Here is a 15,400-nt window from a genome sequence, read left to right on the forward strand (position 1 = left end):
AAGCTGAAGCTGCTTTGTGCTTTGTCTGTCCTCTTACTCGGGCAGGAAACCTTAGAAAACTTGTAATTCAGAAAAAGATCTTATTTCTAAACAATTAGTATTTGCAGTATTTCTAAATTGCATTTTTTCAGGTTCATGTTGGCCAGGTCTCTTATTACTGGTGTGGACTGTGCAATTTGAGTTAAGACTTCTTGGCCCTTTGCCAGGATTGGTGTCTTCATTTATTGTCTTAACTTTGTTCCTTCTTGAAGACATACCAAGAATATCTCTGCAATAGAGGAAAGAGTATAAAATATTTTCCTTCTGTGGATCTAAATGACACCAAGAAGTAATATGTTAACAAATAGAGCTTATTTTATTATTATATTGCATCTATTGGGGGGAAACTTTGGGAGTTGAGAAAGTCCAGACTCAATTCCTGGGTCTCTCATTATATCTATATTTTAAATATCAGGATCTCCTTCATTTGGTAAAACTTTGCCTTAATATAAGAAAGAATATTATGATTTTATAAATCTTAACTTTTTTGTTTCTTGGATTTTGAAAGGCAATCCAGCATCCAGCAGATGAGAAGTTGCAAGAAAAGGCGTGGGGTGCAGTTGTGCCACTAGTAGGCAAATTAAAGAAATTTTATGAATTTTCTCAGAGGCTAGGTAAGTTTAAAACCTTGTAATGTTTACTTTGTTATTAAAAATGTTAATTTATAAAATGTGTTTATTAGGTCCAGGATTTTTTTTTAGAAGATTTTGTGATCACAGTACCGAATTTGGCTGTGTATCTGTTGTGCATATAAGGCAGGATGTATATGAGCACGTGCTAATGTATTTCTAATGTCCTTAGCCCCAGATCTTTGAATTGTTTAGACCATTTTCCTCAGCAAGTTGTGATTTGTAGAAGGAAATCTGATTGTTTTGCATGCTTAAGGGTCTCAGTATAAGAAACCACATGGATGAATTGGTCTCCATACCTATAGAAAGTCCTTTCCCAGGTAATTCTAAAAACACAGACTAAAATAATCCAGGAGCCATATTAGGGTAGAACCTAGGGCCTGGTGTTTGGTAGGCAAGTGCTTGTCACTGTGAGATATCCTAACTCTTAGGATAAACATCTGATAAAAAGAGACAAGAATTGGAGAAATATTTGTAATAGTAAATCTTTTTTGAAACTGTGTGTGCATGCACAAGTGCACACGTGTGTTTGGAGGCCAAAGGTTGTTGGACTGACTTTTAGTGATTACTTTTGCATCTTAATTTTTGAGACATGGTCTTACTGAACTAGAAGCTTATCCTTTAGGCTAAACTGATTGGCCGAGAAACTTCAGGGATCATCCTGTATCTACCCCAGCACTGGAGTTACAGGCGTATGCCAGCCACCATGCTTGGCTTTTCCATGGGATCTGGATATCTGAATCATTTTTGTGCATCGAATATTTCTTACTATACGTTTTAGTTATAGTTTATTTTCCCAAGCATGATAGTTAGTTTTTTTTTTTTTCAGTTATTTGCCTTTTCATCAGAGTATCTCTGTGGTCTGTAGTTTTTGTATCCTCTGTAACCTTTGTCAGCTTAGGTCTTTTCATTTTAGTTATTTTGACTACTATATATTTAGACTTTTTCTTGCCCCGTTAGTACTTAGCCTCCTTTGAAGTTGAGATGCTCACATTCTGCTGCAGCTGTTTTGGTCTCTTGGCTTTGGCCTTGAGGGGAGTGGAAGAGTTATGTTTTCACTATGTAAACCAGGCTAACATTGAACTCATAGATAGCTGCCTGTCTTTGCCTCCAGAGAATTGTGTGCTCCCCACCCTACCCCACACCCCCAAGCCCTCACTGTGCTCTTGGACCTGTGATTTTCCTGCTTCTACTTCCTCAGTGCTAAGGCAAGCAAGTATGCCAGGTGTATGTGGTACTGGGAATTGAACCAATGGCCTCATGCCTGCTAGGCAAGCACTATCAAAACTGAGTTACACCGCCAGCCTACTGAAAGCTAAAGCATTTACAGTAATTGTGTTCTATGTGCTGACCTTGTCATGTCTATGGCCCTCTTACCCACCAGTCATATCCTTTGGGTTTTCTTCTGATAACTCAAGGTCTGGTGTTTGAGAATGGTAGGATGGCCTTTGGTAGGAGTCAGTGACAGCTGTCTCCAAAAGGAAAACTCTTTGCTGGGGCTTCCTTTTGTGGTCATATTGTCCCCATCTTGCTCTAGCTAGACAGCTTTTCAAGCTGGATAATGACATCATCAGTTTACCATGTTAAAGCCCTACCTTCTCTGCAGTGTAAAGACTGGAATGTGAGGTTATGTGTGCCTTACAAGGTACAAGAGTGGATGTGGAGTCAGTTTGGACGGAGGCATTAGGTTTTCCCTTTACTTTTCCACATATATGTTACTGTCACTAGACAGCAAAGTGTGGAAGCCTTTAGAACAGAAGAAAACCATAAAATTTTGCTGTGACAGAGTGTTAAAGAAAAAAATTAGTATTTGCCCACATTTGATTGGGTTTCAGGGTTAACTTCAGGATGCTCAGGATGCTACAGACAAGTGACACAGTGCTGTTCACCCTGTGCTCTTGGTGTGTAGTTCAGGTTGATACTATGCATCATTTTGAATCTGAGTTTGTTGAATTAGTTCTTGTAAGGTTTTCATTAAACTGTAGTAGACAGTTTGTATGCAGTATTAGCGATGACAAGGTGTAGATTTGTCTTGGTTATAGCAGGAGAGAGGGAGAGTGTGTTTGTATCTGAATGTTGGTTGGGAATTGAACTCCCTGATAACTTAACATCTTTATCTTCTTTTCATTAGAAGCAGCATTAAGAGGCCTTCTGGGAGCCTTGACTAGTACGCCGTACTCCCCCACCCAGCATCTAGAGCGAGAGCAGGCTCTTGCTAAACAGTTTGCAGAGATTCTTCACTTCACACTCCGGTTTGATGAACTCAAGGTAGTGCAGTTTTTATGGTTTTCAGTGAGCAGTAGTGGGAGAAGCCTTGTTAACTTGTGTTTAAGTGATTTCTGCCCAATTGGAGAGCTAGATAGTAGTAGCTCTTAGCGTCCAATAAAGTATCCAGGAGTCATTGTTCTTGCTGTAAAGAACAGCAAGGAATCCCAGCTGCTTCTCTGATGGTTTCTGTTTCCTCTTTGTCTAGTTTACCTTTTTATTTTTTAATACAAAACTTAATTTTTTTTCTCCCTTCCTTGCTGCTTTTCCCCTTCACTCTTGTCCTCTCTTTGTAGGATTTATACCCATAAATCCCATGTTGCTATACAGGGCAAATCTTAAAAACAGCACTGTATTTTTTGCCTGGAGCCCTGAGTTCAAATTATGAGACTTTTGGTTATTGAAGACCTTAAGTACCTTTTCTAGAAAATGGAAGAGTTAATGTTTCCAACTGTGTTATTTCATATTATATTATAACAACTGTTAATTCTCTACTATTAATACTTTGGACACAAAGGATTTGTATGTAAATATTTAGTCTGTTGGAGAAATGCCTGTATTATTCAAAACAAGCACCCTTACATTCACTTTTTTGTTTGTAGTATCAATATTTTTGATAAACAGGCATTTAAGATATTACCTAAGATTATTGAAAAGGAGGAATGCATAATGCCTTTACAATTAAAAAAATAGTCTGGTTAGCAAAAAAAAATAGTTTTATGGTTAGCAAGAATGCTGCAGTGTGTGGTGGCATACACCTTTAGTCTCAGCACTTGGGGAGTCAGAGGTCTGAAGGACTCTATTCATTCAAGGTTAGCATGGAATACCTACTAAGACCTTGTCTCAAAGGGAAAAATACATTGAAGAATTCAATAAATATTTCACACTTTCTTTAGTATACCAGATAGTTGTTAAAATTATATAGGAATGTTAAGCTACCAGTTCACTTAGTTTCCATTAGCATTTAGTATATAACAGTTGTCCTTCATATATAAGAGTGTTCTTTCATACATGTCCTCCCTCTTTAGATGACAAATCCTGCCATACAGAATGACTTCAGCTACTATAGAAGAACGTTGAGTCGAATGAGAATTAATAATGTCCCGGTAAGATTATGTTTTGAATTAGGTTTAGTGGCAGTAAGAATAACCTGATTTTATTCTTCCCTTTGTTCATTCACCCATCCACTCACCAGATGGTTGTTTGTTTGTTTGTTTGTTTGTTTGTGTTAGGGTCTCTACATAGCACTGGCTGTCCTAGACCCCACTGAAATCCACCAGCCTCTGCCTCCCAAGTGGTGGGTTTAAAGGTGTACATCACCATGCCCAGATTGTTAAAGCTTATATTAAAGCTAGTAATCATCAGTAACCATAGCTGTGAGTGAAGAGCTCAAACTATAGCAAACCATATAGTATGCATTCTTTTTTCTACTGCCTTTAATTTCCACAACCACTTTAATAAATTGTGTTTTCTTTTATAACAATGGTACTTTAAATCTCTTTGTATATTCTTATTTAACCGAAAAGAAATTTTTACATGAATGTTTATGGTTAGAAGGATGAATCCTGAGGAAGACTGATACGAAATGAGGAAACTAACTGCCAGTTGCAAGAGGGGTGCTTGAGATCATGGACCATTATTAGCACATCTGCTTCCTACTGATGAGGAAGTCATTTCTGGGCCTTTGTCTTGGTAGCATAGTTCCTTTCTTAGGCTGCTAATCTCTTCCTATCCTCCTAAACTGTTTAGTGCTTTTTTCTACTTTCAGTAATTTACACATTAAGAAAATACAGCATCATTTTTAGGGGACCCAGATTGTGGTAATTTGTGTCTTTATTGATACTGCAAAACTTCTATGAAGTGGTTGTTGTAAAATGGGCACCAGGCTAGCACTAAAGGGTTTTTCTGTTCTTTACAACAGTTGGGATTTATACAAACTGCCTAGTGAGAAGTGAATCACAGTGTCCGTTTTTAATAACCACCCTGTAAACTAACTATCACTACTCAAGAGGCCATGCACAGTAGAGAGATCTTCAGCTGGTTTACACTCTCAATAATTAGGTACAAAACCAGTAGTTCTCAGTGCGAAGTCAAAGTCTCAGAGTCTTGCCCATCTTGCTTTTTTTTCTCCTTTTTCTCTTCACTTCAGAACTCATCTCCCTCTCTCTTTCAGTTACTTTGTAGCAACATATTTTTTTTTGGGGGGGGGGGATAGAGGCATGGTTTCTCTGTAGCTTTTGGAGCCTATCCTGGAACTAGCTCTTATAGACCAGGCTGCCCTCGAACTCACAGAGATCCACCTGCCTCTGCCTTCCAAGTGCTGTGGTTAAAGGCATGTGCCACCACTGCCTGGCTAGCAGCATAATTTCTTTTCTGGCCTTTTAGAACTGTCTGCCTACTATTGTGGGTTGATTTTTTTTTTTTTTTTAAAGACATTTACTTGCTACTCTTTTACACTTGAAATGGCTTCCTATTTCTAAGGAAAATGCTAATTTAAAGTAGCATTTAAGGTCTTCTACAGTCCCTGCTTCTACTTTAATTTCCACTAGTTCTATTACACTGAATATATCAGAATGTGCTCTAAGTCAATTAAAAATGTATTTTCCCTCTGCCAATAGAAATACCTTGTGTGTGTATGTGTATACAATGTGTGTGTATATATGTGCATATATGCATACACACACATTGTCACTTGTAAAAGCCCAAGTCTTCATCAGTCCTCCCCTTTTTCTTCTAGGTCCCTTCCCTTCTCCTGCTGTCCATTTTTTATCATGGTATTGTGTGGGTCCTTTATGTTTGTAGTGAAACACAAGATATAATTTCATTACTATCCTTTTGTCTTTAAGAGCCTTTGAACAGTCTCTTGTGTAGTAAGGTGTCCCATCCAGCATTTACAGTTCTTAATGTACTTTAGTGGATAGTTCTTTTTTAAAAATTGTTTAATATTATTTGCAGTCTATTTATTTTAAAGAGTATTTAAGTAGTATTTGCATATGAAGGTCTGAACTTAAATTTAAAGGTATTTATTAGATTGGTTTAATAAAGTAGATATTCTTGGATCTTTCATGTATGTCATCACATTTAATAATTTGGGAATTAATGTCAAGTGATTTCCACACAGGCAGAAGGAGAAAATGAAGTAAATAATGAATTGGCAAATCGAATGTCTTTGTTTTATGCTGAGGCCACTCCAATGCTGAAAACCTTAAGTGATGCAACAACAAAATTTGTGTCAGAGGTGAGTTGCTTCAGACCTTTCTGTGCATTGATGCTGTCCCACTCACTGCAGATGCGATGACCTCCGCAGTGCTGTGATTCAAGTACCATCCTTAGACTGGCACCTATGAGACCTGCTTGGGCACAGCTGCCCACTTGCTTGCAGTCACTCTGGAGGTACTTTGAGCATTGCCACGATGGCATTGCCTTTTCTAACCCTCCCCGTTCTCCTGTCTTTCTCAGTTAATAATGGCACTGGTACAAGTCAGAGTCTCAGGGATGACAATTTTAAGTTTCTTTTTGCACTGCTTTCATCTGTCCCACAGATCACTCTGCTGGATCCTCTAAAGTACATCATGTTTATGAAAACTTAACCCTGCTACATACCAGATCTGATTGCCACCCTCTTACCCACTCTTGTCTCTGCTCTTATTCCACGCTAGTCCTTTTTCTTCTGTTTAAAGTGTTTTCCATGGCCTGGAGAGATGGCCTGCCATCAAGCCTGATGATTTGAATTTGTTTCCTGGACTTGAATAGTAGGAGAGAAAAGACTAGCACGGTTTCTCTTGACCTCCACACATGCACAAGAGAGTACCCACGTACCATATATAAAATTAATGAAATAAATCAAACTTCCCAGTACCTTTAGATTAAACTCAATATCTTAGCCCCCCCCACCCCCACCCCCCCCATCTCCTGTGTTTACAAGGTTGTGCTTACTCCTTTTTGAGGGCAGCAGGGTCTTGTCTGTATTGTGCATGGCTCTATCCCCTGATCATGGAACAGTGATTAGAATCACGGTTATTGGCTTAGGAAATTAGAAACAGGAGCCAGGCCAGATCATTTGTTTGTTTAGGAGATTCTATTAATTTTTAAATCACTAAATGAAAAGTTTTTCACCTTTACTTATTTCTTTTGTTCTCTGTACACTTTACAGAATAAAAATTTACCAATAGAAAATACCACAGATTGTTTAAGCACCATGGCAAGTGTATGCAGAGTCATGCTAGAGACACCGTGAGTATTAGCCGATCTTTTTCACTTTGGCAAAACTGATGAAGTGACTGGTATTTCAAAACACATCCAAATACAAACATTTCTGTGTGGAAAGAAATGGATTTTATCCTAACCTTCAAATGTTGAAAAGTGTACAAAGTTAAAATGCATTTCTTTTTGAACCATAGATTTGGACTCTGGGTACCACAATAAGTTTATTCTTGTCAGAACTGAATATCCTGATTTTGGGTTAGGGACAGGGAAGTGTCCCTTTCAGAGGACTATAATTATATTCTATTTTCCACATGTTCTCAGATTAAATCAGTTTGTCCTTGTTCCCTCACAAACCTGAATTACCTGATGGCATTTGTGATATGTATAATTTTCCTATCAGCACCAGAAAGAATGTGTCTTGGATTCTTGAATAAGATATGGTTTTTACTAGAGAACTTTTGTTTTTTGCAGCACTCATTTCCCAACGTGCTCTTTTTTTTTTTTTTTTTTTTTTGGTTTTTCGAGACAGGGTTTCTCTGTGGCTTTGGAGCCTGTCCTGGAACTAGCTCTGTAGACCAGGCTGGTCTCGAACTCACAGAGATCCGCCTGCCTCTGCCTCCCGAGTGCTGGGATTAAAGGCGTGCGCCACCATCGCCCGGCTCCAACGTGCTCTTCTTTACACTGTGTTAGTGAATGACTCATGGAGCAGGAGGACAAACACCTCCCACGCTTTCCTCCTGTGTAAGGGAATGGGGTCCAGGAAATGAAGGGGTACATCATACCTACCGACCCCCTGCTGGATCACAGTGTTCCCATTCTGAGTTTGGTTTCCTGCTACCTTTTTTTCTAAATTAGAGAATATGATTGAATCCTCTAATAGTGTGTTTAAATCAAGATACCCATAAAATAGCAAACTTACGTGCTCCATTGAGCTAGTAACTTAAGCACCCAGCCCCGAAATCTTACTTTAGGGCTACTTTGGCTTTCTCTAAAATTGTAGAAGTAATATAATTCTCTGGTGGTACAAATGTGGGGACCACAGTATGTGGGTGGAAAGTCTTTACCACATCTATTTCCTCTCACTTGTGGAGAAGGGGTAATATTGGTGTCTCTTCAGAGAATGAGGTAGTCAGGATTGCGTGCAGGTATAATCAGTTCATTGTACACTTTATGATGTGTTTCATCCATACAAATCTTCTGCCCTCCAGGGAATACAGAAGCAGATTTACCAATGAAGAGACAGTATCATTCTGCTTGAGGGTAATGGTGGGTGTCATAATACTCTATGACCACGTCCATCCAGTGGGAGCATTTGCCAAAACTTCCAAAATTGATGTAAGTTGCATATTGTTTGATATGATTGCGAACTGTTTTCATGCATGGAAATGATAAGGTTTTATTTAAAGAGTTGCAGGCTGGACTGACAGTCTCCAACCATAGTTTGTGATACAGTTGGAATTCCTTCTTCTCCACTGTCCTGTATTTCTGGTTGCTAGTTAATATGCAGGTGTGTTAGATGATTGAATATAATGTTACTGATAGGTGACTGAATGATAATTTTTAGTATTTTTTGTCATATCTCTAGTAATTACATATATTTTCTAATCATATCCTCTGGCTAATAACCAAAGATAAGGTTTATTTTGGAATATATATTAAATATCAGCATTGATACCTTTTTAAGAAAACTGGAAGATTCTGTGTTTTTCTTTCCTTTTCCCAATCATAGTTTATGACTGGTTTCTACTTTTCCGTGTCTGCCTGGAAGTTCCTATTAAAAATGAAATGTTTTTCTTGTTTCTTTACCTGTAGTATTTCTGGTCACTCTTGAGCATCAGCATTCTAACTAGGTTTGGTGGGGATTATCTGATAGTCCCCCTTTTATTACTACTTCAAGCTCTTGGCACTTTAGATTTGAATTATGGATTGCTAGTTTTTATATGCATCTGTTTTATATAAAGAAAAATGAGTTAGCGTTAGCTACTTGTGTGGTAACTATGTCCCAGAATTTACATTGTTCCTGTGTGCCTGTGAACATTGTTCTAGAATTTCCCCTTCACTCGAGCAGCTTCACTGTAGGAGATTAAGTAATAGGATTGCTAGGAAGTGGTAGAATGAGGCTAAACCCACATCTCTTCCTTCCAGTCTTTGCAGCCATGCTTTTCAGGACAACCAGGCTGATCTTGAAATACCTATCACCTTTATTGAGTTTGTCTCCCTATGAGTAGCCTGTAGAAGTCCCTGTTGATTGCCTGTCAGTCCTACCTGAATCATCTGGATTCCCTAGCTCCCTTCTCAGCGCTACAGGATTCCTGTTTGTCCTCAGCTTGTCTCAGGCTACCTTTTCTTGCAATTACTGTGTAGTGTCCTTTTCAGGCTGTCCTCCCTTAGTTCATCAGTTTGTGTGGAACTTCATTTTGACTGATTGCATTTTCAGAAAGCTTTGTCTCACTGAGAGACTGAAAATAAAAGCATTTGCTACTGCTCCCACCACCAAGAGTGAATAATTCTACATTTATAGTATATGGTCTCTTCAGTTCTCATGTGGGATTCCCTTCTGTATGTTATGAATGTGTTTTATTATCATTGGTTAATAAAAAAAACTGTTTCAGCCAATAGCTTAGCAGAGTAAAGCCAGGTGCGAAATTCAAACAGAGATATAGAGAGAAAGAAGGTGGAGTCAGGGAGACGTTATGTAGCCGCCCAAGAAGCAAGAGGTAACAAACCACAAGCCTCATGGAAAAATATAAAATGGGTTAATTTCAGATTAAAGAGTTAGCTAGAAATATGCCAGCATCATCAGTCAAACAGTGATGTAACTAATGTAGTTTCTATGTGATTATTCGAGTCTGGGTGGCCAGGAAACAAACATGCAGTCTTTGGTTATACATTTCTATAGGTATTTTTTTTTAATGAATGTTATATTAAGAAACAGATATTTACTTTGTCTTTTCTCCTCAGATGAAAGGTTGTATCAAAGTTCTTAAGGACCAACCTCCTAATAGTGTAGAAGGTCTTCTCAATGCTCTCAGGTATGTATATGTACTTAAGCATGACAGAAAATTGTGTGTTAAATGTTTGAATACCATCTAAAGATATGTCAGTAATGTTTAAGCTGGAAGTTTTGCTTATTGGTAATGTTGCTTCTGAATAGTAGTACAATATTGTATAACGAGGGCTGTATGTAGCAGACAAATGAGAAACTAGCTTCATTTCTTGGCCCAAAATTTTGCTCTGCTTTTTGCCCCTTTGAAGCAGGATTGCTTCTTCTAACTCTAATGTATGCTGATTTACAAACATGGGGAAATTTAAAGAAAAAAACATGTGATCTTATCATGTGCTTGTAACTTTCTAGTTGGCTTTTTCTTATGCATGTAGAGGTTATAGCTCAATATAATTGTTAGCCTGTTGATACAGCAATATAAAGTTCTTTGAGAGTTCCTTTTCTTTTAAGTAGCTTAGTGGCATTTCTGTGTCTATGGTACCTTGGTGTCTTTGTTCTGAGGAATCATTGTTGATTTAGTTACTGAAGCTTCTGTGCTCGGAATGAACTTAAACATTTCACAACCTAGAAACTAATTTTCTATACTTTAGTCTGTGAGGCTTAGGCAAAAAATAGTATGAAATCAGAAATATTTGTGTAGTGATGTTTATATCGGAAAGCAAATGTCAACTCATTTTGGCTGAGGGAAACCTTTATATGTCTTTATTATGGAAAGTGCCTATAAGCAGTTTCTGCCTGAATACAGGAGAGCTACTTTAAATGAATGTTAGAATGAAAAATTTAGTTTAATTAAAATCTAGCTTAATTAAATCTGTATACTATCAGGCTACACACATGGTGTTAAGAATTTTTTTTCTTAGTTTTGTAGCACAAACTACATTTTAATTTTAGCTATGTAGGACATGGGGCCTCTTTACTTCCTCTCTGTATAGTGTCTATGTCTCATTCAGCTTGATTTTTTATCTTCTAATCTGTTTTTCCTAAAGGGTCTGTCAGTTGCTTCAGTCAGCTGGTGTCAGGAAATCTGTATGAAATGTATTGTTAAAACTTAGGAATAAATAGTTGGTCACGGTGGTCCATACCTTTAGATCTCAGAGGCCAGCCTAGTTTATTTAGTGAGAGCCGCCTCACAAAACAAAAACAAACATAGAGGTAGAGAATGCTGAGGGTTTTAGTGCTTGTTTTGTTACCTTAAAGGAAGCATGCTAAAAGGTTAGCTAGGTACCACAGTGTGTTGTTTTAGAACTTATGGGTGGTGATTAGCACAGTCCTTTTTCCTTCTTCTCAGAGCAGAAGCGGCAATAGTGTTGAGTACAAGACTGAAGTGGAGTATATGCAGGACTCAGTGCTGAGGACAGCAAAGTGTCCTACTAGTTTAAGTTGTAAAGAAAATTTGAGAACTGATTTGTTCATAGTGAACAAAGTTCTGTGTCTGGCTCTCAGTGTTTTTGTTTTTTAATCTGAGGATTTGTATACGAGTCATTGTCCTCAGATGCTTCATAGTAGGGACTTGTGTCATTTCATGTCACCACATATTTCCAGTAGGATCTTGACTGTGAGCCTTTTTCTCACCATGGGGTTGTAGGCACTTGCTGCCTCTGCATTTTTATCACATGAACTGTGCAAGTGGTCCAGGTTCTGAGGAACCAGAAATGATAGAGTTTCGTTCTTCAAATTGGATGTGCTTTATGATACTCCAGTCTTTAGTTCACTATGTGCTGAACTGGAGTATGCTTCAGAGTAAATGACTATAAAACATACAGAGTTCCAGGTCCCTCCCCTAGAGTCCCTTTCCTCAGATCTGAGTTGAGACTCAGGTTCTCTCATTTTAAGTATATACCCTAGCGAATACTTCTTAAAACACTGCTGAAACTATGCTTTCTCGTAGCAACCAAAACAAACAAAAACTTTCTGCAAAATTAATAAAAAGATTTTGAGTAGAATTATAATTGTGCATATATTTTGAAATATTTATATAATGCCTCCAACTTATAGTATGCAAAAAGAGAAAGCAGTGAGTCATGTGTACATTAGGTTTTTTTTGGTTTTTTTTTTTTTTTTTGAGAACTGGAACCAAATCTTTTTAGTTATGAGAGGGAGCTAGAGTTGTAAATTCAGGTTTAGTGCTATAATACTACTTGCTTCTTTACTGAACTTGAGGGTAAAGGTAGCCAGCCATTGTTTTCTAGTTGAGAAGCTATGTGCACTTAAAGTAGGACTTGGACTTTTTGTGCAAATGAAAATAAATCCATATATCTCGTATGCTTTTCTCTACACAATCAGTGCTGTTGAATTTGTAGTTAAGAATGGTGATGTAGCACCTCTGGCCTGGCCTTCCAGGGTAGGTAAGAATACCTGGTCTGCCAGGAGCACTACCACATCCCTCAGACACAGTTCCAGGGAATATAAACATGGCTAACTATTATATGGTATAGACTTAACTATTCCTATTCTTTAGCTATTTTTAGTAAAGGAGCAGGGGAAAAAAGCCATGTAGATGGATGGCATCTACTTACTCATATCGAGTGGGTGATGTGTGGCCATATATGCTTTTTCGATTTAAATAAAATAAAACAGTTAAATCTTTGTCCTATTACTACCATTTCACTAAATATTCTTCCATGGGAACAATTCTCAAGCTGTGGATCGTGACCCCTTTGGCAAACCTCTATCTCCAAAAATATTTATATTCATAACACTAGCAAGATTACAGTTATAAAGTAGCAACGAAGATAATTTTATGATTGGGGTTACCACACTTAAGGAATCATATTTAAGGGCCATAATGTTAGAATGGTGAGAACCACTGCTCTGTGGATTCTCTTTCCAGCCTCATAGCCTTCCTTCCATCCACCCATCATGTATGGACACTCCAGTGTTTTGTCATGAGAACAGTTTGGAAGGTGACTGCTGATGTGTGAGAAAAACGTCAGTCCCTTCACCTTTAACAAAGAATTTAGATAGCATCTTCACTTTTAAAGAGTGTTTGGAGCAAACTTAACAGTTGTTTATATTTCTTTAACATAGATTGTACACTACCATTTCACTAAATATTCTTCCATGGGAACAATTCTCAAGCTGTGGATCGTGACCCCTTTGGCAAACCCTAAAACTAGATCATTTAAAGTGATCTAGTCTTTGAAAATTATGTGAAATGCTTATAAGCCAAATCAACCTGTTTGAATTATCTTCTGAATACATTCATTCCTCACTGAAGCATTGCAGACCTGTGTGTCTGATGCTGCTAATCAGGTCCAAATTCTAGACATCTCCTTTACTCCTCAGGTGAACATCCTGTAGCTCCTCCAGCACTCACTGGGCATCACGTCACTCCTTAAAGGTGTTTGCTGCCTTGACCTCCAGATCCCGCACTCGCGTTTCTTTCCTATGCCCTCCTGAGCTGTTTTCCCACTTGCAGCCTTTCTTATGCTCCACTCCCAAGCCTTCTGTAAGATTAGTGCCTGGTTTTCCTCAGATAGTAACTCCTGGAAGACTTTGTAGACTTGCTGACTGGTGGTGTATTATTTACAGGGATCCGGTGTTTAATCTTAAAATGGCTACTCTTGGGAGTATTTTAATTTTATTCATTTTTTTTAAGTTGATTATTATTTTGGATTTGTATACTTGTTCAAAATGCACTTACCAGGAAATAAAATACTTAGAAAATGTAGATATTTTAGGGCACTTTTGGTTTTTCAAGACAGGGTTTCTCTGTGTACCCTAGTTGTGCAGGAACTTACTCTGTAGACCACGTTGGCCTCAAACTCACAGAGACCTGCCTCTGCCTCCTGAGTGCTGGGATTAAAGGTGTGCACCACCACTGCTTGCCAGGGCACTGTTTTTATACAGTGTAGAGTGAAACTGTAAGGGGGCCGGAGTGTGAGTAAATATTTTAGACTTTTGAAGGCCGTTTTCTAGAGTAGCTACTTAAATCTTCCACTGTTCAAGAAGGTAACCTCAGATAATACATGCATTAATTAACTTGGTATTTTTCCAGTGCAACTTTTTAAAGTATGTTTTTATTTGACAATTTGATACATGTGTTCAATGTATTTGGTTGTGACTGTTCCTCCTTTCGTGTGTGAACAGTAAAATTTCAATTTTATATGCAAGCACCAAGTATTGCCTATGTTTTGTTCACTTATTTTTCTACCTCAGTGATCCAAAATCTAAAAAAAGTATATGTACTTAACTCACATGGCATGCAAAAATAGGTGGTGGAATGCATTTGGTTCAGGGGCCATAATTGCCAACACCTGGGATGGAGCTGTAATTTTATCCAGGAGCGGTAGTTCATTGTTTACTTCAGAAGTTTACTTCAGCTCATCATTTCAGCAAGGTGTTTATAGCTCAGTGACCAGCAACAGGCTGTGTATTGGGTGGGGGAGAGAAGCAGAGCGAGGCTGATCAGGATTCAAACTGCCTTCCTAAGGTGTGAGTTTGTGAGATGGATTGTCTAGCTGCTCGTCTTGCCATGTTACAAAGCCCATCCCGATATCCATGCCCTAACACTGATCACTGTTTCTCACAGGTACACAACGAAACATTTGAATGATGAGACTACCTCCAAGCAGATTAGGTCCATGCTGCAGTGAGAGCTGTGGAGCGAGCCCTGCTGCAGATGGAGCAGTCTTCTTCAGTGACTGAGAATGCAGTCTCTAGTGATTGCCATTAAATCGCCTCACTCTTGCTTCGGTTTCTTTCCTCTGTTCCTCTTCCCACTTTTTTAATCATGTTCTTGTTCTTAAGACTTCTTTTCTGTGCCAAAATCAGTAAAGTTATACTTTGAAAGGGATTTTTGTCCTTTCAAAACAGGCCATCTAAGGCAGCTAATTATGCATTGCATTGAGGTCTCTACTGAGAAAAGTTCTGTGACTTGAACTAAATATTTTTAAATGTGGATTTTTTTTGAAAACTAATATTTAATATTGCTTCTCCTGCATGGCAAAACTGCCTATTCTGCTATTTAAAACCCTCATGAATTTATTTTCTACTGCCGCTTTTTCATGTTAGTCAAAATGTTTAAATTAACTGTGTTGTACAAATGGTACCCAACACAAACCTTTTTTAAATTAGTAAGACTTTTGTTGAAAGTTTTAAGTTTGCATTTTGACTTTTTTTTGTAAGGATGTATGTTGTGTGTTTAACCTTTATTAACTAACGTTAAAAACTGTGATGTGTGCGTAGAACATTACGTATGCATGTTCATGTTTAAGAATGGCTGTTGATAAAATAAAAATCAGCTTCCTTTTTCTAA

General features: G+C 38.0%; 1 protein-coding gene across 7 annotated transcripts in view; it reads left to right on the forward strand.

Annotated features, from left to right (window-relative positions):
* Cyrib (CYFIP related Rac1 interactor B) overlaps positions 1 to 15,400 on the forward strand; it is a 125,167-nt gene extending 109,767 nt beyond the window's left edge. For all 7 annotated transcript variants that reach the window (XM_041672116.1, XM_041672112.1, XM_041672111.1 and 4 more), the window contains 8 exons: positions 548 to 653; positions 2,800 to 2,936; positions 3,962 to 4,039; positions 6,055 to 6,171; positions 7,087 to 7,166; positions 8,348 to 8,474; positions 10,101 to 10,171; positions 14,675 to 15,400. In XM_041672116.1, coding sequence (XP_041528050.1) covers positions 548 to 653; positions 2,800 to 2,936; positions 3,962 to 4,039; positions 6,055 to 6,171; positions 7,087 to 7,166; positions 8,348 to 8,474; positions 10,101 to 10,171; positions 14,675 to 14,738 — 780 coding nt within the window. In that variant the 3' untranslated portion in view covers positions 14,739 to 15,400. The remainder of the gene's footprint in view (positions 1 to 547; positions 654 to 2,799; positions 2,937 to 3,961; positions 4,040 to 6,054; positions 6,172 to 7,086; positions 7,167 to 8,347; positions 8,475 to 10,100; positions 10,172 to 14,674) is intronic.

The sequence above is a fragment of the Microtus oregoni genome, unplaced genomic scaffold (assembly GCF_018167655.1).
Source record: "Microtus oregoni isolate MIOR12 unplaced genomic scaffold, Mior012 000022F_ref0000154, whole genome shotgun sequence".
NCBI classification, from domain to species: domain Eukaryota; kingdom Metazoa; phylum Chordata; class Mammalia; order Rodentia; family Cricetidae; genus Microtus; species Microtus oregoni.